At 47.7% G+C, this 20,793-nt stretch overlaps 2 protein-coding genes across 11 annotated transcripts in view; one reads left to right on the top strand and one right to left on the bottom strand.

The window, feature by feature from the left end:
* The window catches only part of ZFHX3 (zinc finger homeobox 3), a 258,929-nt gene continuing 238,136 nt past the window's right edge, over positions 1 to 20,793 (bottom strand). For 4 of the 7 annotated variants that reach the window (XM_082605621.1, XM_082605625.1, XM_082605620.1 and 1 more), the window contains 3 exons: positions 16,621 to 16,723; positions 9,937 to 15,348; positions 1 to 5,967 (listed from right to left, as the gene is read on the bottom strand). In XM_082605621.1, coding sequence (XP_082461747.1) covers positions 4,337 to 5,967; positions 9,937 to 15,348; positions 16,621 to 16,723 — 7,146 coding nt within the window. In that variant the 3' untranslated portion in view covers positions 1 to 4,336. Of the gene's footprint in view, positions 5,968 to 8,126; positions 8,365 to 9,746; positions 15,349 to 16,620; positions 16,724 to 20,793 lie in introns of those variants that run through there. The other 3 variants (XR_014292026.1, XM_082605623.1, XM_082605624.1) reach the window with 3 other exon arrangements.
* The window catches only part of LOC309794312 (uncharacterized protein), a 23,065-nt gene continuing 8,211 nt past the window's right edge, over positions 5,940 to 20,793 (top strand). Inside the window, exons 1-8 of one of the 4 annotated variants that reach the window (XM_082605627.1) lie at positions 5,940 to 6,491; positions 6,980 to 7,063; positions 8,126 to 8,164; positions 8,706 to 8,772; positions 8,860 to 9,003; positions 9,534 to 9,739; positions 11,488 to 11,583; positions 14,900 to 14,923. In XM_082605627.1, coding sequence (XP_082461753.1) covers positions 6,334 to 6,491; positions 6,980 to 7,063; positions 8,126 to 8,164; positions 8,706 to 8,772; positions 8,860 to 8,949 — 438 coding nt within the window. In that variant the 5' untranslated portion in view covers positions 5,940 to 6,333 and the 3' untranslated portion in view covers positions 8,950 to 9,003; positions 9,534 to 9,739; positions 11,488 to 11,583; positions 14,900 to 14,923. Of the gene's footprint in view, positions 6,492 to 6,979; positions 7,064 to 8,125; positions 8,165 to 8,705; positions 8,773 to 8,859; positions 9,004 to 9,533; positions 9,740 to 10,388; positions 10,512 to 11,487; positions 11,584 to 14,899; positions 14,924 to 20,793 lie in introns of those variants that run through there. The other 3 variants (XM_082605626.1, XM_082605629.1, XM_082605628.1) reach the window with 3 other exon arrangements.

A 20,793-nucleotide genomic window follows, 5' to 3' on the forward strand; every position in this document is an offset into this window, starting at 1 on the left:
TCATACTTTTTTTAATGTATCACAATGAGCAGGAAACATACTTGATGAAATATTTTCAAAGGAGTATATTCAATTACCATCTACAATCAACTTAACTATGACAACAAAGTTTTTGTGACAAATTTTTTCAGTTTGAAAGTTCCATGTGGTTCTGTTAGTCTCCATGTATTTTGGTACAGTTCGAGATCAGCATTGTTACAGTAACAAAAAAGCTAACAAGACTACATTATAGAAAAACACCAAGAACATCATTTTTGGTTTCACTTGCTCTATTTTTTTTTTTTTTTGTCTTTTTTGTTGTTTTTTTTGTACATTGCAAAGGCTGTTCATATACCTCTTCACCTCAGGGTCACGTTCATGTATGCTTTCTTTCCTACCCAAACTTGCCCCCCTCCCCTCCGAAGAAAGTAAACAAACAAAAAAACTAGTCAAAGCTTTGTTTCACAGTGGGCAGTATCTCAGCGCCAACAACCAACCAACTCAATTTATGCTTCTATTTAAAATGTTTTAATTTAATTTATTATTTAAAAAAAATATATGTCCATGAACATCAAGTGCACTGGCTTGGGTCTCTGCCTCTCTCTCCTGCAACTTCCTGCCATGCCTGATAAACTAAGGTTTACACACATGCTGTCTGTGTTACCTTATTTTCAATTGTGTAAAACTTTGGCCACATTCATCTCTTTAAATAGCTTTTAATTAAAAATAAAACTTCCTAAACTTTTCCGTGTGTGTGTGTGTGCACGCAAGTGTAGGTGTGTGTATGTGTTTCCTTCTTAAGTTTCTTTTTGGAGGATGGAGGAAGTAACTCCCATTCTGTGGGCCCATTTGGTGCTATGACTGATTGGTGTCTGGCACCAACCCACACTGTGGAGATTCCGAAAAAAAACAACCAACCAAAAATATGAAGTATCAATGGAGGAGAAGAACTAATTCAAAAAGTAATTTGAGATATCCTATTCAGCTACGGACTATGCAGCAGACAGGAGTAAATTCTCCGAGTGGGACCAATCTAAACAGTTGAGCATTGTAGTGAATTCATGCTTTGTAAATGATACGGGTCACAGCCATGGTGGATGCCAGCCCACAGACATCTAACTAGCTCATGTTTGACCTCTAAGCTTCACCATCACCGACTGCTTTGCTACTTCTAGGTTAATGCTGAGAATTTTTTTTTGAATGAACATATATGTGGGCGGTATACTTGTAGAGGAAATCATTAAGCGTGCAACCCACTCCAGGTTGAAACACTCACATAACCCCACTGAGGAACACTGGTGGGTGGAAGCATGCTTAGTCAGTCTACCCAACCACCTTGCTATTGCCGAACACACCCACAGGTCGAGGCATGGCATAACAAAAACACTGACAGTCACTCTGCCTCACAGAGGGAGGATGGCATGGTAGATCAAAAAAAAAAAAAAAAAGAAAGAAAGAAAGAAAAGAAAAGAATAGAATGGAAAAAGAAAAAAAACTTTGGGGAGGGGTGGCAAAATGACAAGGAAATGAACTTAAAGTTGAGGGGGGAGGGAAAGGGATAGAAATTGCACTATTACCAAACAGTTACCATTTTTAAAAACAAAGTTTTCAGAAAAGACCTAGCAGAATTTGACAGATAAAACTAGTGTTAAATTGTTAATTGGTATCACATAGGGAACCAAACAAAAACAATTTTTTTCTATATGATACAGACAGAGAGTAACATACAACAGTTAAATGGCAAAAAATATATATATATATTTCATAGAGTTACAAACAAGATAAAATAATGGAAAACAAAAAACTGTACAACTTCAAAATTTAAAAATGTTCATCTCAAACACAGGGAGAAATACAAGAATTCTTGTTAAAAGAAATAGCTTGTTAAAACAGCAAATGTTTTGCGTACTTGTTTTTGACACCTTATGCTACGACTGGATACTGGTATGAATAGTTAGATGGTATTCTTTAGTACTTCTACTTAAAAAAAAAAACAATTAAAAAAGTAATTTGCACTGTGCATCAGTCAGCCTAGTTAGAAATATATACAACAGTTCAGGATCTACTCTTTCATTAAACTAAAAACAAATTCATAAAAATAAAATAGTCCCGGCTAAAAAAGAAAAAGAGAAAAAAAAGAAATTCATTTTCAGATCTTGGAATGCTCCAGTCTTTTTGCAAAGTCGATGAGTGGCTTCAGCACTGGGGAAGAAGCCCGAAAGGTGACCAGATGGAACCTGCATTCACAGTCTTCAAAGTTCCCTTTTGAAACATAAGGAAGAGAATGAAGGGGAGAAGGATTTCACACTTTCGGGGTAAGGGGAGATTTTTTTCTGTTGATGTTTGGCTATGAAGGTGAAACAGCAAAGCATCTATTTGTCTCCAAAATCTACGTTATAGCAGCACAAAGGTTTCCTTTCAAAGTTCAGACCGCTTTTTTAAGATGAGAAAGGGTGTATGTTGCGTTGTGTTGTGTGTTACAGGAATAAGATATTAACATAAACACAAATGCCTCACACACAGTTCCTTTTTTGCTCTCTGTGCGTACATTGCTATCTGCTTCTTTGTTGGCTGCGCTCTGGATCACTCGCTGCTCAGACTGCCTAACACAAGGACAAAACTTTGAAGTAAAAAGTGTGTCTTTTGGTATACGGAATTGTCTTTAACAGCTGCCTCTCTGCTTGCAGAAGAAGCACATAACAACCTGGGAATCTTCTGTTTTACTCTTTCTTTTATTAAACTAAGTCTTGTTTATTTAAATCAGAAACAAATTCTCAAGTAACAAGAACCCTTTCCCTTTTTTCTGCCTCAGCAGTGAAAGGGTGTGTCTTTGGATTTTATTTAAAGCATGAAATTTCTTTTTCTGAGAGAGGAAAGAAAACAAAACAAAAACACAGAAACCAAACCCCTAACCAAAACCTTTTTTAGAAAAGAAAAGCACACAGCCCAATTACACAAACCGAAACAAATGCTTTAGTTTAGGAAAAGAATATTTGAAGCATCTACCAAACAAGGAAGGGAAAAAAAGGGTGAAAAGAAAAACCAAAGGAAGGATAAATAAAAAATAAATGTACAAGGCTAACAGACATAGGTAACTAGAATTATATGCCTTTAAAAAGTTTCAACTCCCCAACCAAAAATAATCTGTGAGGATCCTAATGACCCCTAGAACCCATTGAAATTCTTTCTTTAGTTTTATAAAATAATTCTGCAGCTACCCTCTAAGAAATGAAGGCAGCTACCTTAAGTGGGAGATTATAGGGTGGGAGGAGGAAAGAGAAAGTGGAATTAAAGGGACAAAGGGGAGAAAAGCTTAGGTGAATCAACTGATTGCAATCTATCTGCTAGGAATGAACAAGACAACATCAAATGAGGAGCTGTCAGCTGGACCATACAAAAAGCTAAATGTACACAAAAGGTTTTTTTTTTTTCCTTTTAAATCTACCATACTGCTTCAGTTCATTTCCAATGCAACAATCTACTCAACACCAAAAATGGTCATATCTATCATAAATACAGAAAGTCAGTTTTTAAAACTTATTTTTTTAAGCTACAAGTCCTCAACACTCTGTGTGTGGGTTTTTTCTTTTTTTTTCTGAAAGTGGGAGTGCTTAACTTTTCCCCTTGAAATTGGCTTCAGCAGAAAAGCTATTCTTAAAATCCCCAGAAAGCTAAAGCAGTTCACATTGTTTTTCTCAAATACTTTCTGCCCGTTTTTAAATTAACAAAACAAAAAATCTTTTCTGGAACGAAAACCAAAACCAAAAAAAAAAAAAAAAAAAAAACCCAAAATAATATATTTAAAACAATGATTCTGAAAACAGAACAAAGTGTGAGCCATTGACCTGAGAATAAAAAGACATTACATTTCTTTTTTTCTTTTAGCAAGCCATTGGTATCTGAATGCTAAGATAGCAAGAAATTTAAAACTGTAACAAGGTGGACTGCTTTCCCATACAGTGCATGCCGGGCTCCTCTGTGCTATCAACGTGGGGCATTTATTGAAAAGGGGCAAATATACAAGGGGTTTAAGCTCCAAAGACATAGGGAGGCCCTGTGGACTTGTTTCCCAGACCAATAGTACCTTCAAAAGGACACAATGTAACAGGGTTAAGTTTTTTCTTCTTTTTTTAATATTAGAAAAGAAAAGACAAGAATGTAAAATCACCGGCATAGATAGGTATATGGGAAAACAACCCACGCTTTTTCTTTTTTTTCCTTTTTTTTTCCTTTTTTTTTTTTTTTTTTTTTTTTTTTGGTTAGAAGCTTTGGAATTGCAGTTAGTCTATTTTTGAAATTGGTTTGTTATTAATTTTTTTATTTAAATTCATTTGTTTGTATTGTTCATCTTCAAAGCTTACAATCTGAAGGTGTCCGTTCCTACACTGGTCAGACCACTGTCCTTGGGGCAGCTGGGGTCTTTGGGACCCTCCACCGGGCTCGCCGGTCCGTCGGACTTTTGGCTGAGATCCGTGTCAGACTCCTCCGAATAGTCGTCTGTTGGCATCGAGGGCTGAACCCCTGAGGTGCTGCATGAACTTGAGGTAACCGTTGAAGATGAGGAGAGAGGAGGAAAAGAAGGGGGCTTCGCGGCCGAAGCCCGGGAGACCACTTGCGGCCAAGACTTCCTGGAGGCGTGGGGGGAAGCGGAGGACGAGGAGGGGGCGGCGGCCGACAGGGGAGGGGGGCTGTCGTTTGAGTGAGCGGCAGACTGCGAGGTAGATGCGGTGCTAGGATCGGGGAAGCAGGCAGAGTGAGGTAATAAACTAGGGTGCTCTTTGGCGTTTCTTGCTGCTCTCGTGATTGTTCTGTGTTTGTGCAAGGCCGACTCGAGATGTTGACTCAGAGCTTCCTCCCCACAGAGCGCGCTCTCGCACGCCAGGCAGTGGTACGAGCCGCCGCCGCCGCCGCCCGTGGGGACGTGAAGCACCATCTCTTGCAGGTTCACCACAGACTGGCCGAAGAAGCAGAGGGACTTCAGGTGGCTCCTCGCCGCCTCCTCGTCACTGAAGCCCGCCTGGCACTTGCGGCAGACCAACTTGTACTGCACCTTTGGAACAATGAAGGGGTCGTAGAGGGAGTCCGCACTTTTGCTTTCCGCTTCTGGCTCTTCGGGGGGTTTCGGCAGGAGGGGGGACACCTCACGGGGTGCGTTTTTCTGCTCTTCTGGTCTGGGGGATTCTTTGGCAGGGTCTTTGTCTGGGGAAGCAGCCCCCTGGGGGACTGGGGTTTGGCTTGCTTTGGGCTGCTGCACTTTTTGCTGCTGCTGCACTTTCTGCTGCTGCAGCTGCCGCTGCTGCTGGACGGCCTCCTGCAGACTCTGCTGGTATTGCTGGTACTGCTGCAGTAGGGAGCCCGGGGACAGCCCCATCAGGGCCTGTGACAGCGCAGGGCTGTAGGGGAACAGGCCTTCCATGCCGTACATAGGCTGCAGGTACCCGCTCTGCAGGGCGCCGGGGATCTGGGGGGCGTAATAAGGAGAGAAGCCTGGTACAAAGTAAGGGAGGAACTGGCTCGTGAGCAACGCTGTGGGGTCCGAAGTCAAGGCTGCCTGCAGGGCCTGCAGCTGCGCAGGGTCCACTGCATACTCCATGGCGGGCAGCGGTGCTGAGATCGTGGCTGCGGCCGCCGTGGGGGCCTCTCCTTTCTCCTTCTTGGGGATGGGCAGGGGTTCCCCTTTCCCTTTGTGTGCCTTTTCCTTCTCCTTTCCCTTCTCACCGTCTCTGTCCTTGCGTTGCTGTTGCTGCTGCTGCGGCGGGAGCTGTGGCGCAGGTGGCGGCTGGGCTGCTGGCGGCGGCGGCGGCTGCACCTGCGGCGGCTGCGGTTGGGGGCTTGGCAGAGGGGCCGTCGCCGCGGGGGCCTGTGCTGGGGTGGGGGAGCTCAGCGACGCTGAGGGCGGTTTATTTGGTAATCCAGACGTGGGGAGGCCGGGGGAAGGAACTGTTGTGCTGGGCAGACCCATCAAGTTCGGTTTAGGAGACGTTAAAGCTGAAAGGAATGGAGACAGAGAAATCACGTGTCAGTCTGGGGTGCTGAGGCTAGTGCTCAAGATGTTCCACCTGTGTCACTGGCACAGGGTCTAAGAGCTCAAGGTTTGAACTTAGAGGATCCTGTTGATCCAATGGCTTTCCCGCCAGGCCCAGGTTGGATAGCCTGTATTCTAATCCAGACCCAGCCCTGGGTCAGCTCCCATACCTCTCATACCAGCTAAACAACTTCCAACACCTTCCTGCCCACCATGCCACACCCATCCCACTCGGTCATGTTTTCCCTGCTGCGCTCCCAACTCTGCCCAAGGCAGTTAGTCTGGAGACCCCCAGGCTAGCTGCTGCCAGCTGGGACCCATCTGAACCGATGGCCTTCATCAAAAGCCCCACAGAAATAGTACAGTCAAGAGGCCCCACCAGAAGCTGTCTGGAGAACAAAAGCAAGAAACCCGGCCAGGCACCAAGACCACCTGAACAAACACAACAGGCTCTACGCATGTGCCTCTCTGACCTCCACTGCTGCAGGTGAATGGATGTGTTAGGAGGGCACAGAGAGGAGGGGCAATGGGAAGAAATGAAAACAGTCCATTCAAGGTAAACAGTGGCCCTGCTTTGGCTCAGCTGATCTGCTTTAACAAATCTGCTGAAAAATGTAACCACCTAGGAATAGGATTCTGGAGTCCACCGGAAAAATGAGCGTTTTCTTCTCCTGCCCCTATTTGAATGACATACAGGAGGATTAGGACTGCAGATGCTTGAGAAAGCAGCCACAGGAAGAGGAGGAGAGCAACGTCAAAGTGCTAGCACCAGCAATTCCTAAGACATCACAACCGACCCCAGGCACCACTGCTTACGGGTGGCAGACCATGTCACCAGGCGCATGCAGGGCACAGCCCCATCCTCAATCACACTCAGGCCTAATCTACCACTACCTGTAAAGCCTTCACCCAGCCCCAGAGCCTGACCTCCTCCCTGACCCATAACTATCTCCTGAGTTAAATCTTTTGTTTCAGGGTGATGGAGGGCTGCTGCTGGTTCATGAAGACTAGCAAGGTGGCGGAGAAGGACAACACTGACCACATCCAAGACACTAGACGGTACGCATCCCTTCTCTTCAGAAGACACCAAAATGTAAAATCAGAAATCCCATAGCCCCTCACTACTTTATCTGGACCACCTTCAGCAAGAAAGCTGGGGTGGGGTTCCACACAAGTCACTGTCTTCATGAGCAAAAACACTCTGAAGCCCAACCCAGGTGAAGACAATGTTGATTTCTGGCTCCAGTGGTGCAGTATTCCCTGGGCTATCAGGCTGCATTAAAAAAAAAACCCTCAGATTTCGGGTGAAGAGAACAAGGTTGCCTCAAGTTGCCAGTCCCAGAAAAAACAGGCATTAACTTTTGGATAGCCAAGGAGGATGCTTCCCTCAGCATCACATAATATCATTAATTGACTCTTCCAAAATGGCAGAAAGGGACCACTGAAATTAAGTCATCCAATTTCCTGAATGCACTTACGGGACTGAAATCAGAGAAGATGTGTCTGACTTAGAAAAACTCAGTAAAGGCTTGTTGGTTAAAGTGGCACAAAGCAGATTATGCATTCCAACTTGGGACATGGCTTTGCCTATTTCTAGGCAACAGGCTTGCTCCAAGTTTTAGGTTGGAACTGTAGCCAGAGCCAAATGATCAGTGGGGCAGAGAAGGAAGTGCCTATTGATCTCCCCATCCCTCTGGCATCAGGCTTCCAGAGAAGAACTGACTTTATCTTGAACTGACAGTGCACAAAAGAGATTCAATTTTAAGGAACATGTACTGAACCTCTGCTATTTACCAGGCTCTGCACGAGCCATGTGAGATAAAGTAGCTCAATACGTTCTCACAATAATTCCGTGGCTTTGGTTTTCTTATCTGTAAGATCAGAACCAAACAAGCCACTTCATCCCCCTGAGGCTGAGTCATGTACTCCTGGAATCGGACTGACGAGGTATGGACTGTGGCTGACACATATCTGCCATGTGATGTTGGGCCTATTAGCTGACTGCTTGGAACCTCAGCTTTCCACAACAGATGGATGTAGGGATTAAATGGCAGCTCATATGGAAAGAGCTTACCACTGGGCCTGACGATTAAACACAAGTTCTTTCTTTCCTAATTCCAGATGCAGCGCTCCTGGGAGCTGTGGTACAGTCAGACGGTGGTAACTGGGGCGTGCCTGGCTGCTGTGAATGATTAAGAGCATATCTATCTTCCTACCTGGAGTCCACTCTAAGTGGTCATATACCTGTTGACTGACTGGCTCGTACTGGGTGCTGTGGAAGGAGTACATAGCACGGGGAGCCCGGCTCCTACCCTAGCTTGTTGAATGGTCTTGACCTCTCTGGGCCTCAGTTTTCTCATCTGTAAAACAAGGGGAATAGATCAGACATTTTGATTCTAATATTTTCACATTATTATGAAATGTTGGGCTTTCCCAAGCCCCTCTTCCAAGGTCCTGGGCTGCAAGGGAAGTTCAGTGCTCAGCCACTTTCCATAGTCTCTTTCCTGGCTTATGTCTAGCTGACTCTTAACATCATTCCGTGACATTACTTGCCAACACATGTAAGCAACGACTTCCACATCTTAATGCTTTCTTTTCTTGTTCTTTTCTTTGGATAAGAAACTGAGATCTGGAATGAGGTAGCCCCTCATGTTCTGTAAAACACTGCCAAAATTATAAAACTTGGATTTAATTCAACCAGGAACCAGGGCTGCTCTGGGAAGCAGCAGAAACACTTCAACCCCTGGGAACAGGGCCATGTTTTGAAGGTAAGGAGGCACTCCGAGGGGCTCTCCTTTGGTGAATGTGTGCTGGTCAGCACAGGCTGTGGAGGGGCCCTCTAACTTGTGCCTCAGTCTCACAGGCTCCTGGAGGTGAAAGTCCAATTTAGGGAAGACAGCTGGATCCAGAGAAGACGGGTGAGGGCAGAGGAGGAGGAACAATAGAGGTGCACAGGAAGAACTGCGGCACTCCCTACGAAGTGGAAAAATTACTACCAAGTACGCGACTCTGAATTAGAAAGGGAAACGGGCAGAAGCAAACGAAGGGGTGTTACCATTAACGTTTCTGTCTGTCTAGAGGACTAAAACATGTCATAATTCACAACCACAGTGCCCAATACGAGTTCCTGGTTACTGCATTCCAGTACAAAGGCAATCTGATTAGCAACCAGGGACTTCCCTGATGGTCCAGTGGTTAAGACTCCGTGCTTCCACTGCAGGGGGCACGGGTTCGATCCCTGGTCGGAGGACTAAAATCCCACGTGCCCCGTGGTGCAGCCAAAAACCAACCAACAAACAAAAAACACTAACATAACACTCTATTTCTGACTCGAAGAGAACCCCAGGAGTAAGGCTCTACCATATGAGAGCATCTTCCTGGTAGCATCTCTCCTGCCAGAGCACATCTCTGAAAAAGGAGGTGGGACCACAGGGGAAGGCAACGAGTTGATTTAAATTCTCTTGAACCAATTTCCAGAGGGCACAATCCAGAATTAGCTAGATATTCAAATGTTTTATATTTTCAACAGATATCGAGATGGGATCTGCATTTCCACAAGGACTGAATGGAAGGGTCTATAATGGAAACTGCTGTCTTGAAAATACCCCAGGATCTAGTATGCCAGAACCCTGAAGTTCATGCCTGTAACACACACCCTGGTGGTGGTACTGAACACCAGGCACGAGAATGGTTTCAGGAGACTGTCCCAACCACAAGATCCCCATCCTTGAACTGGTAAGTCAAAGAGTCATGTACACCATAGCTCTAGGGAGACTCAGTGGAAGGGACCTGAGGTTTTATTGCTGTTAGAGAACTTGAAAAAGGAAGCTTCCTATCAGGCCAACGCTCAGAGGTTTTGTGCGACAGCCACAGGAGAAGCGCTAATTGGGCGGCTATTTAATACTGGGAGAACCACCAAGAGCAGAACCCACCTGTGTTGGATGGAGTAAAGCCTGGCAAGGAGGGGCTGTTGAGGCCGGGGAGCAACACGGGAGGAATGCCCTGGATTGCCGGATATGCCGTAGGAAGGTTGAGAGCCTGAAGAGGGGCGCTGTCAAACATCCCTTGCTGCTGAGCTGCCAGTCCGAGGACCTCATTGGCCTTTTTAATCCGGTCCAACTCTTGTTGAGCCATCAACTGACGTACAGTGGCTGGGTCAAAGTATTCTTTCTCCTTGTCCAACTGGCTTCCAATGGTGTCTTTAACTTTGGAGATATGCTGTTGGGAAAAGATATGGTCACGTACAGACAGCCGAGCGCTGTACTTGATGCCACACAAAGTGCACTCAGTTTTGGGTCCCTCGTAACTTGTTTGGTTTATACCAAAATGCTTGGCCATGCTTAACTTGGACTTCTTTTCTTTTGCCCGGGCATTCTGGAACCAGACCTGAACCACTCTCTTTGGCAGTCCAATGTCATTGCCCAGGACTTCACACTCTAGCATGGTGGGTGTCCTGTAGTCATTAAAGCACGACTTGAGGACCTTCAGCTGCAGATTGGTCATCTGAGTGCGAAAGCGTTTCTGCCCAGGCCTCTCCCCACTGTCTCCAGATTTGCCTGCTGACCCACTTGCACCAGGGCCTGGGGAGCAGGGGTCCGCAAGGCTCGAGGTTTCACTGTAGTCCACTGTACCGTCATTGTCATATTCCTTGCTGTAAAAGCTCGGGGCTGGGCTGACCAGACCAGATGACAACCGATCTTCATACTCGGACATTGCCATCATGGCCGCTTTGGTCAACCCTTCACTGGGCGCAGAAGAGGATTTGGTTTCAGTTGCTATTCCCGTCGCACTGTCGTTATCCGCATTGCCCTCGTCTCCAGTAGTGGTATCTGTGATCGCTGTGTTGACTGAGGAACAGTCGTCGTTGTCCAGCTTAGTTTGGTCAAAGTTTAGATTAACTGAGGACATGGAAGGGCTTTCAAAGTCTTCAATCCCTTCCACCTTGATGGAAGAAGGGCTAAGAAGAGTTCTAGGAGACAACTCCATGGTTTTGCTCACAGGTGAGAGGGGAACACCTTGGCCATCACTACTGCTTGGGGGTAGGTGGGAAAAGCTAGTTCCATCAAAAATGTCTCCTTTCATCTGGAGTCCCCCATCGCAGTCTAAGAGCATTGCAGACAGAGTTAGGTTGTAGCCAGCTCTCTTGGCTTCATGCCAATGACGGGACCGGATATGAGCCTCCAGGGCAGTCTTGGCTTTGAAGAGCGCTCTGCAAAAAGGGCATCTCCTGTGGGCCTGGGCTGGGCCCACAGCCCTGAACTGTCCCTTCCTTTCCCGGGCTCGGGTGTTCTGAAACCAGACTTGTACCACGCGTTTCTTCAAACCCACCTCATGCGCAATGTGATCCAACATCTTTCGAGTTGGATTGGAGTCCAAGAGATACTTTTGGTAGAGAATTTCTAGCTGTTCTGGTGTAATAGTTGTCCTCAAACGCTTGTCTCTCTGAGGTTCTTCTCCTCCCGTCCCACTGTCGTTTTCTCCAGGGCTGGCACTGGCCTTTTCCTCCAGTTTCCTCTTCAGAGTGTTCATCGTGGACGTGGGAGTTGAAGGGGAAGTGGCCGAGCTTGCCGGAATCTGAGGTATGGCCCCAGAGAGCAGCTGGCTTGCCAGCAGTGGGTTACTAGGGTCAAACAGCATGAAAGGCATATCCAGTGACCTGTCCAAAAACTGGGGGTGGATGAACTGGTTCTGTGCGCTCAGAAAGTGAAGCTGCTGGTGCTCCTGCCAGTGCTCAAACGACGGGAACGCCAGCTTGCACTGCTCACACTGGTAGGGGATTAGCTGCGGAGGTAGGTTGGCCAGCTGCTGAGGAGTTGATGTGTGGAGGGGCTTAAGGGGCAGGTGGGAGAGCTGGGAGGGACTGGGGCTCGACTGGGCTAAGGGGCACTGAGGGGGGGCCGCCTGTGGAGGAGGCTGGGGCAACGAAGTGGGGGACGTCAGCTGCGGGAGCTTTTGCTGGGCTGCATTTGTCTTCTGCTCGGGCTGGTCTTGCTGCTGCAGCTCTGCCTTTGGTTGTCCTTGCTTTTCTTGGGTCTGGTTTGGCTGTGCACCGGGAGGTTCAGCCTGCTTTGGTTTCTCATCACTCGCCTCTGGTTTTGAACTGAAGGTGGCCAGTTCGTCAGCCTCTGACGTAAGCTGCAAGAAAGCAGCGGAAGCTGTGCTGGCCGTTGGTGCTGGGGTGCTGTAAGCCTGGGAGGGCATCGGGGTGCTGCACGAGGAGCTGGTGGGCGTCAGGATTTCCATGGCATCCATGGAATCCTCGTTTTGGCTGTCATCCTGCCCCTCCTCATCCTCGTCCTTGTAACACAGCTTCTTCTGGTGCTTGATGAGATCAAAGATGCGCTGAAACACCAGGCTACATTTTTTGCACTGGTAGTTCAAGTTGCTCGTTCGAACATACCTATCATTTGTAAGTTCCCGCCGCTCTCCATCTTTGCCCTCTCCCTGATTCTCGTAATTTTTCCTGGCCTTCTGTCGGGCGTTTTGAAACCAGACCACTATGACTCGGGTTGGAAGGTTCAGTAAATTGGAGAGTTGCTCAAATTCATCGTCCTTGGGGTAAGCATTGGCATCAAAGAAGTCCTGCAGGACCCGCAGCTGGTAGTCAGTAAATCTTGTTCTTGAAGACCGCTTGCTCCCCCAGTACTCCTGCTTCTGAGGTTCCGGTGAAGGGGGCCGAGAGTCGATCTTGAGCTCCTCCAGGCTGGTGATAGGAGGGTTGCTGAAGTTGTAAGGGGAGTCCTTGTTACGCTGCCGCTCTTTGAAGAGAGTGTTTCTGAACCAGTGCTTGATCACTTTCTGGGGCAACCCAGACTTGTCTGCCATCTCTTTGATCTGCTCTTCACTGGGGGAGTTGTTAATGTCAAAATACTGCCGCAGGACTCGGAGCTGGTCATCCGTGATCCTAGTGCGAGGCCTCTTATTCTGCTGCTGGAGCAGACTTGGATTGAGCTGATGCTGGTAGAGCTGGGCCAGGTCCGCAGGCAGAGGCTCCACAGGTCCAAGCTGAGGGGGCAGCTGGGCCGGCAGGGTCTGCAGCGGCATCGTCTGCATCATCAGTGGCGAGAAGATGGGCAGCTCCATGGGCATGGAGAGCTGGGTCAGCGGCACAGATGGCTGGGCCGGTGCAATCGTGGGCGAGGTGATGGGTGGCGCTGACACGGGGATGGCTGGGGTGGACGCCGGTGGGGGCGGCGCTGCCGGAAGCGGGGGCGGCGGTGGGGGCGGGGGCGGGGGTGGCGGCTCGGGGGTCTGAGGCCTCAAGGGGTACAGCTTGTCGTAGTGCTCTCGGTACTGTTTGGCAAATCTCTCCAGCTGTTTAAAGGGAAAGTAATTCTGGTGCACATGCTCTTGATGACTCTTTAAAATCAAGATGTTCGAGAACAGCTTGCCACAGGAGTCGCACTCGAGCTTTTCCGGATTCTCCCCCGGCTCGCTCTTCCCGTTCTTCTTCTGTACCTTCTGCTTGTTCTCGTTGTACTGGATGACCAGCTCGAAGCCAAAGTTCTCCAGCAAGGCCTTGGTGGCGTTCCCTCTGGCGTCCGAGGCGATGCGTGGAGGGAGCATGGAAGGCTCACAACCCCCCCCGGGGGCCGATTCCTTCTTCTCCTTGGCCTTCACGGCATCCGGCGGTGATTCCTTTGGTCCCGAGTTGCCCTCTCCCCCTTCGGCACCGTCTCTCTCCCTCTGGCTTTCTTTTTCCTTGTCTTTGATGACCAATTTGTTTTTCTTCTCGATGTGCTGGCTGGGCTGTAGGAGGGCAGAGTGACTCTGGGGCAGAGAGAGCTGGCTCTGCTGCTGCAGGACCTGCTGATGGCCCTGCTGCGGGACCTGAACCTGCGCCTTCAGCTCTTCCAGCAAGCCGGGGCCTGCCCCCGTCAGCGTCAGCGCCCCGCTCGTCACGGGCAGGCTCACCTCGGGGCTGAGCTGGAACTCGGCGCTGGGGATGTAGAAGGGGAAGAGGAGATGCTGCTGCTGCAGCTGCAGCAGGGTCTCCGTGGCCATGGGGAAGTGAGGAAGGAGGGTGGGGCTAAACAGCTGGGACTGGATCAGGGCCGCCTGCTGCTGTAGCTCCTGCTGCAGGTGAGCTTGAACTTGGGCCTGGGCCTGGGCCAGGGTTTGTGCTTGCTGCTGCTGCTGCTGCTGCCTGGATGTGATCATATCTGCCAGCTTCTTCCGATTGGCTTCCTTGGGCTCTGAAGGGGAAGCAGCGTTGGCACCGCCGGGATTCCCCAGGGGTGGCAGTCCTACACTTTCAGTGGGCACTTGGCTCAGTAAGCTGGAGCTTGGAGCAATGCCAGCGCTGCTTGGATTGGTGGTGGTCAAGGTGTTACTGCCGCTGGTGCTCACAGGACTGGGGGTGGAGGAGCTCAGGGAGACGCTGCTGCTGTTCCCGGTGCCATTGCTGCTACCACTTGCAGCCTCCAGCTTGGCTGCCCGGGCCTTGGTTTGATGCAACACAGACCTCATATGGATCTCCAGCGTGGAACTCTGGCTATAGGCCACGTTACAAGTGTTACACTTGAAAGGTTTGTTGTCAGGGCTGCTGGTGGGTTCTGGCTGACCAGCTGCCGACTCTTGAAGGGCTCTCTTCAACTTATGCAGGTGGGAGACGGAATTGTAGTGCACTAGCAGGATGTTCTTCTGAGTGAAAGATTCCTTGCAGACGGTACACTTGTAAGGGCGAGAAGGGTCTAGAAACTTTTCCATGGTGAAGTTGGGGCCTTTTCTGAAAGGCAGAGCTCTCTTGGGCTCTGAGCCCGAGTCTTCTTGTACCGACCCAGAGTCACTGCCCGTCGGGCTCTGTTTATCCTCCAAGTCACTCTCTTCTTCCTTGTCTTCCTCAACGATTATGGTATGGTCCTCAGCCAGGGTGGGGTCTCCCATTGCCAGCAGGTCTCCATTGGCCAGAAGGCCACCATAAAGCTGTTGGATGTCGGCCTCACTCAACTCCAGGTGGCTCGTCTCGAGGTGTTTTTTCAGAGCCTGGAAAGTTCGGAAACTGCGCTGACAGAGACAGCACATGGTGGCAGCTCTGATCACGTGGTACTGAGAGTGGAGCTGCAGCTTTTCCACGGTCTTAAAAGCCAGGCTGCACTGGTTGCAGCGGTACTTGTAGACGTGGCGATCTGACACGGGCAGCTGAGGCCTCTTGGCATGAACCTCGTTGAAGTGCGTCTGGAGAGTGGCGGAAGTTTTGAAAACCTGGTTGCACCCCTTCTTCCAGCACAGGAAGCCTGAATCTTCTCTCACAGAGCCTGGGTCAGCAGGAGAGGGTTTCACATCTCCACTGTGTTCTGTGCTGGCAGAGGGCAAGATGTTCTTTGCCAGATCATCTGAGGTTTCTGAAAAAAAAAGAAATCAAGCCCAATGATAAAGAAGGCTTAGAGCTGTCTACCCAGCAAGGCCTCATGAACACAGAGTCTCATGATGAGGGAAATACCCAACCTGCAGACACACACTCTCCACAGAGACCCACACCGCTGAGAGCACGTGTTATATAAGCAGGTGCACAGGAACAGAGAGGAAGAAAAGGAAATACAAAAAAGTCTCAACTGCTAGTAGGCCTATGCCATAGCACAAATCTGTCTTCTAAACAATATTTGTTTCAATTTCTCAAGAACTGGCTTGAAGGGATACCCCCTTCACATGGATCTGAATTACGGAATATGTGAATTAATGCTGTCCTAAGCTGTGGGGAATTTGCAAGAACCGCTATCCACTGTAATATAAGAAATTTTTGGATATATATATATTTTTAGGCATTAAATTTCTTGTTATAACGTGACTTTTGACTGTCCTCTCTATTCAATAAGCAAAGAAAGAACATTCAAGTGGCCAATTATGAAAACACATTAAAACTTTTCTCTACAGTGAGATCATCACCCATAAATATTCTGACCCTTTTTTGGGTCAGCTGTACGCTGCCTAATATGGAAAAATCACAAGGGAGACACGGTGGGGCAGCAGTGTGGTGTAACTTCCCAACTTGAACCTCAGCTGCTGACAAGGTGTCAAAGGTGTAGGAGAGACTCATAAACAGAGGTCTAAGGCCCCAACCAGCTAGGACCCACCGTGGGGCACCAGCAGCATCTATGCCTACGACAGTGTTCTTTCCAAATGCACCTCTCCGCTGCCTCCCATAAGGCACTCCTGGAAGTCTCAGAGAAGAGCTCTGTGCAGAGATGACAGCACCTAGAAAGACAACTAATCCAGTGCCCTGAGATCACCCATGTGCTCCACAGGTCCCTAATAATTAAGTCCTCAGAGAGGGAGTGTTTGATGGCTTAGGGTGGTAAGTAAGTCACGGGTCTACTGGCTGACTCTCTGGTTAGTCACTTCCTCACTGTATAGTCTAAGGGGACACGTGTCCACCAAAACCCCACTGGTTCTCACCTGGTTTTTTCTCACTTCAAACCATACAAAGTGTGTATACAAATACATGCCAAGAACCAGAGTATCAAGTAGCTGACAACGGTGCCCCTCATCCCTTGAAAAGTTACATTCAGCTCTTAGGAGTATCGTAAAGAATTCTTGGCACTCTTGCTCCATGAAAATTTTGGCCCCAGGTTTCATTTTGTTTACTCTTCTCAGGGGTCAAGAATAATGACACTAACCAGGCTGCTTTCCTGCCTCCTCCAAACTGGAGTTCCCGTCCCGATCTGGAACAGCCGCTGGGAGGAACAGGCTGCTGGGCATCACCATCTCAGGGGTAGTCACCTGAAGAGCAAGCGGTAGAGAAGCGAGGAGAGTCAAAGGTTGAGGAAAGAGACACAAAATAGGGAAATGTGTCAAAATTATTTAATAAGCAAAATTAGCCTTCACCAGTGTAAAGCTGGAGGTGTCACTTTTCATAGCTCACTGAAGATTCATGTTTATTAGACAAAGCTCACATCAGTCAAAAGCGTTTCTACGGTTACATTCTGGACATAATTAGCAGTGCACACTTGAAGAATAATCTTATTATTAATATTTTTCCTTTATGCAGAATTTTGACTTTGATCACTGACAATGTTTTGTCATGGGCTGTGAAACTTCTTGTGCAACCAATTAGGTAGATAAGTTGAAAGGCCCACCTTAAGCTGCTGAAAACATAATAAGGGCCCTAATTAAATCATACCTAGTAAAGTACACTGTAATCTTGAAGCAGGGAGCATTGTAGTACTGTTTTCAGAATGTATTCAGGCAAGAAGAGGAGGGGAATAAGAGCGAAGGAAAGGGTGAGAAGAAGAGAAGGGAACAAAGGGAAGGCTAAGGACACGCAGACACACTGGCAGATTTTCCAGGAAACAACATTTTGTAACCCTTTACAAGCTGAGATCGAGTGCAAATGAGCATTTCTTATGACTCACTTCAGTCAGGATTTCTCCTGGGGTCTTTGCCTGAGGTACACAGCATCAGAGGGGACTTCTGGCCAGTGTCCCAGCCGCAGAGGGTGCCCCGCACCCTACGTTCTACAACAGGGCAGCCCCACCGTGGCCACGGCTGTTGTTTCCCAATACAGCAACTCCAGAATTAGCCTGGGTCAAAAGAGCTACAATTTAAGGTCAGATCTTTCGGCATTTATTTCTCCAGGCTTTCCTGCCATCTGGCCGCAAGCTTGTCCAAACAAGTTATCATTTGCCCTCCATTAACGTGATAGGAGGCCCTCAACATCCAACGTAAGGCTAAAAGGTTCTTCATTTAAGAAGAAGCAATATCCCTTTGCCTACTATAGGATGGAAAGATAGTTGGCGATGATATTCCCAAATGAATTAGAAATCGTTCCCTGTTTGATGACAGCCTGAGAAGTAAACTGACCCTGAGGTTATAGGAACAGAAACTTAAGAGTCACCACTAACCTTTCTACATGGCGCCCAGCCCCACCTGGAGGCATTACTTTCCCATCAAACGCAACTATTGAGATAGTATCTTCACTTGCTGTTACAAAGATTGGAACACCTAGATTACTGTTCAAAATTAAATATTTAAAATAAATTACTATTAATTTTTAATGGTTTGAGGATCCTGGCCTTGCTCAAAATTACTGCTGACATGTTCACTGGAATCATCAGTGGTAGGTTCCACTCCTAGAGGAAACTCGGACAGCTGTCCCTGTAAATCCAAAAAGGTAACTCCTCAGTACGTTTCAGGGTATTAGAATAATCTCAGCAACCCAGATGCCCGTAGGTGCAAAAATTAAGCAACAGGCACTACGGAGAAGGGCTCTGAGAAGCCCTGCGTTTACGGAGAGCAGGTGCGTGGCAGGTGAATGTGACACAGAATCCCTGCTCTCACAGATCTGCACCCTCACACAAAGCTCGCCGGCAGCTGCTTACAGCTAGCTGTGGATGAATCGTTAGGAATGGAGCGGAGATTGCCAAACTCATTCCATCTATTTTCTTTTTAATAGAAAGCATTCGGACCAGTGTGGTTGGGGAGTCCAGCGGGAATCCAAGAAGTGAAAGGTCACCGATTAATTTATAGTCCTCAACCGAGGGGGAGCACGAGGTTGGGGGCAAGAGGGGGAGAAAGGGAAAGGAAAAAAGACCTCCCCACACCTCCTTTCTCGGCTGTAGCTGCAGGATCAGTCCTTTCCTGGGATCTTTAGGAATTATGAAAAATGAATCATGAGAAGTGAAGAAAAAAAGCCCTACAGAGTAAAAAAGAATAAAATTATCTAACACCTCAGCTGCACATCATTATAGAAAACTGTGGGCTTTTTATACACATTACAGTAAGGCAGACATCCCCTCTAACAGACTCAGTACGACGGATCAGTAATTGTTTTCATACACTTTAATTAGAAAAACTCAGATGGCTATGAATAATAATGGAAAAGAGAGACTTTTGCACTTGAAAGGTTGAAGTCAATCAAGTGTGAATGACGGCAAAAAAGAAAGAAAAAAAAAGACACCAATTCATCAGCCCTCTGTTGTCTCGCCGCGACTTTAATCATAATTCCTGATTGGGATTCAAGAAGGCAGTAAGCAGCGGTTCTTTGTCTGCCTTCACCTTCCATCAATTAACTCTCCCCAAAATATAATCATCAACCTCACATGCTCCTCTGCATCTTAATCTGGGCCTCCAAACCTGTAAGTCTTGCCTCATACGTGTTTACGTAATTACTTCTATCTACCTGCATCGTCTCATCTATAGTGTACCCAACCTCTCCCTGAAAACAAACAGAAAAGGTTGGGTATATAAAATCTTAATGGGCAAGAAATTCCCAGAAGGCAAAGAAGAAGACCCCTAAAGAGAATCCTAAGGATCTAGAAATTCTGGTGGGGTCTGTCTGCACATGGGTCTGAACAGAGAGGTTGCGATGGAAGCCTCTTTGCTGTGCAGGACACTGGAGGGCCCCACGTCAGCTCTCGGACACTAATGTTCCCGTGTCTGTGTCCACTACTCCCTCTCCTACCAGCTTCTCAAGCTCATCACTCAAAGTTACCACGCTTTTTTGTAAAGAGCCAAAAATACGGTCCTGCCAATGGCTCACTGAGGAATTCTGCTCACGGAAGAAAATGAGGGTTGGCCAAAGGCTGAGTTCCTTCAATACTTGCCTTGGCACTCCTTGTTTCCCAGTCATATCTGGCTGCCACACAGCGTGGAAGGTTGAGTCTATCCCAGCCAGCCTCTGATGGACAGCTGAAAGTCCGTGGGAAAGGCGGTCACTCAACAGTGCTGGGCAGAGTTCTGTAAAGACCTTCCCTTTCTCTAGGAGCGTCGGAGCATGCTAGTGTGTGAGAGGACAAAACCTGGCCACAGCGTCGTAACCAGAGCCGCCCCAAACGTGCCCAAACCACAGAGACCCTCGGAGGACTAGATGCCGCCAGCAGCTCCCCTGCACCGACAGCGTACGCAGCATTACACATTCACTCTCTCTGCCCCGAGCCCTCCCATCCACACACTCAAAAGCCAAACAAAAAGTTTTAGGTTTGGCCAGACAATAGTACACAATCAGGCTAAACACCTATACTTCCTACACTGACATCCATGTAGATTGATTCTTCCAATAATCTTACACCCATAAACACTGAGTATGTTAAATTACATTCCCCCATACTCTACTCATTAATGTATAGAGGGGACCTCAGACTATTAAAACAGACTTTTAACCAAAAGTCAGAGTTTTTCTGGTGAGAAAATTCAATTGCTTAGAGCCATTGCTTCCTCAGAATTTGAGTCTCTCAAGATCGGCGGCCATGACCACGCAAAGCAGCTCTGTGGTGATGATCTGGATACCACATGTGCTCCTCTCAGCCCTCTGAGCCAAGTCAAGCATACAGAGTTGACGGAAACGCAGGAAGAAAATATCATCCGAACAGGCGCAGTACCTTCCTAACAAGTAAACAAGTCTCACATATAACAAGAGAAATGTGGAGTTCTGCTCTGATGCTGAAAATCTTCAAGTTCAAGCAATTCTCACATATGACGATAGACACAGAAGAGCCCCACACTGGTACTAAGAATCTTCATGCTTAAGCCATTCCACAACAACTTGGTTGATGAGAAGGAAGGGCCTCAAATGACTCTGCTCATCCATTCACTTGACCACCATTCACTACACTTTGTACAAGGTCCCCGCGCTGCACGCTTGTGAGACAAGAGCAAGACCAGGTCCCTGTATCCAGGAAGCTCACATCCAGAGGAATTAACCTTCTAGAGATCATAAACTCATTCGAAAATCTGATGAAAGTTGCAGGCTCCTAGAGAAAATACTTCTAAAACAAACTACTGTAGATAATTTCAGGAAATCACAGGCTCCCTCGAGGGAAATTCCTGGATTCAAGTTAATTGCCCTTGAACTA

This window comes from Mesoplodon mirus (genome assembly GCF_964341445.2).
Source record: "Mesoplodon mirus genome assembly, chromosome: 19".
In the NCBI taxonomy this organism is placed as follows: domain Eukaryota; kingdom Metazoa; phylum Chordata; class Mammalia; order Artiodactyla; family Ziphiidae; genus Mesoplodon; species Mesoplodon mirus.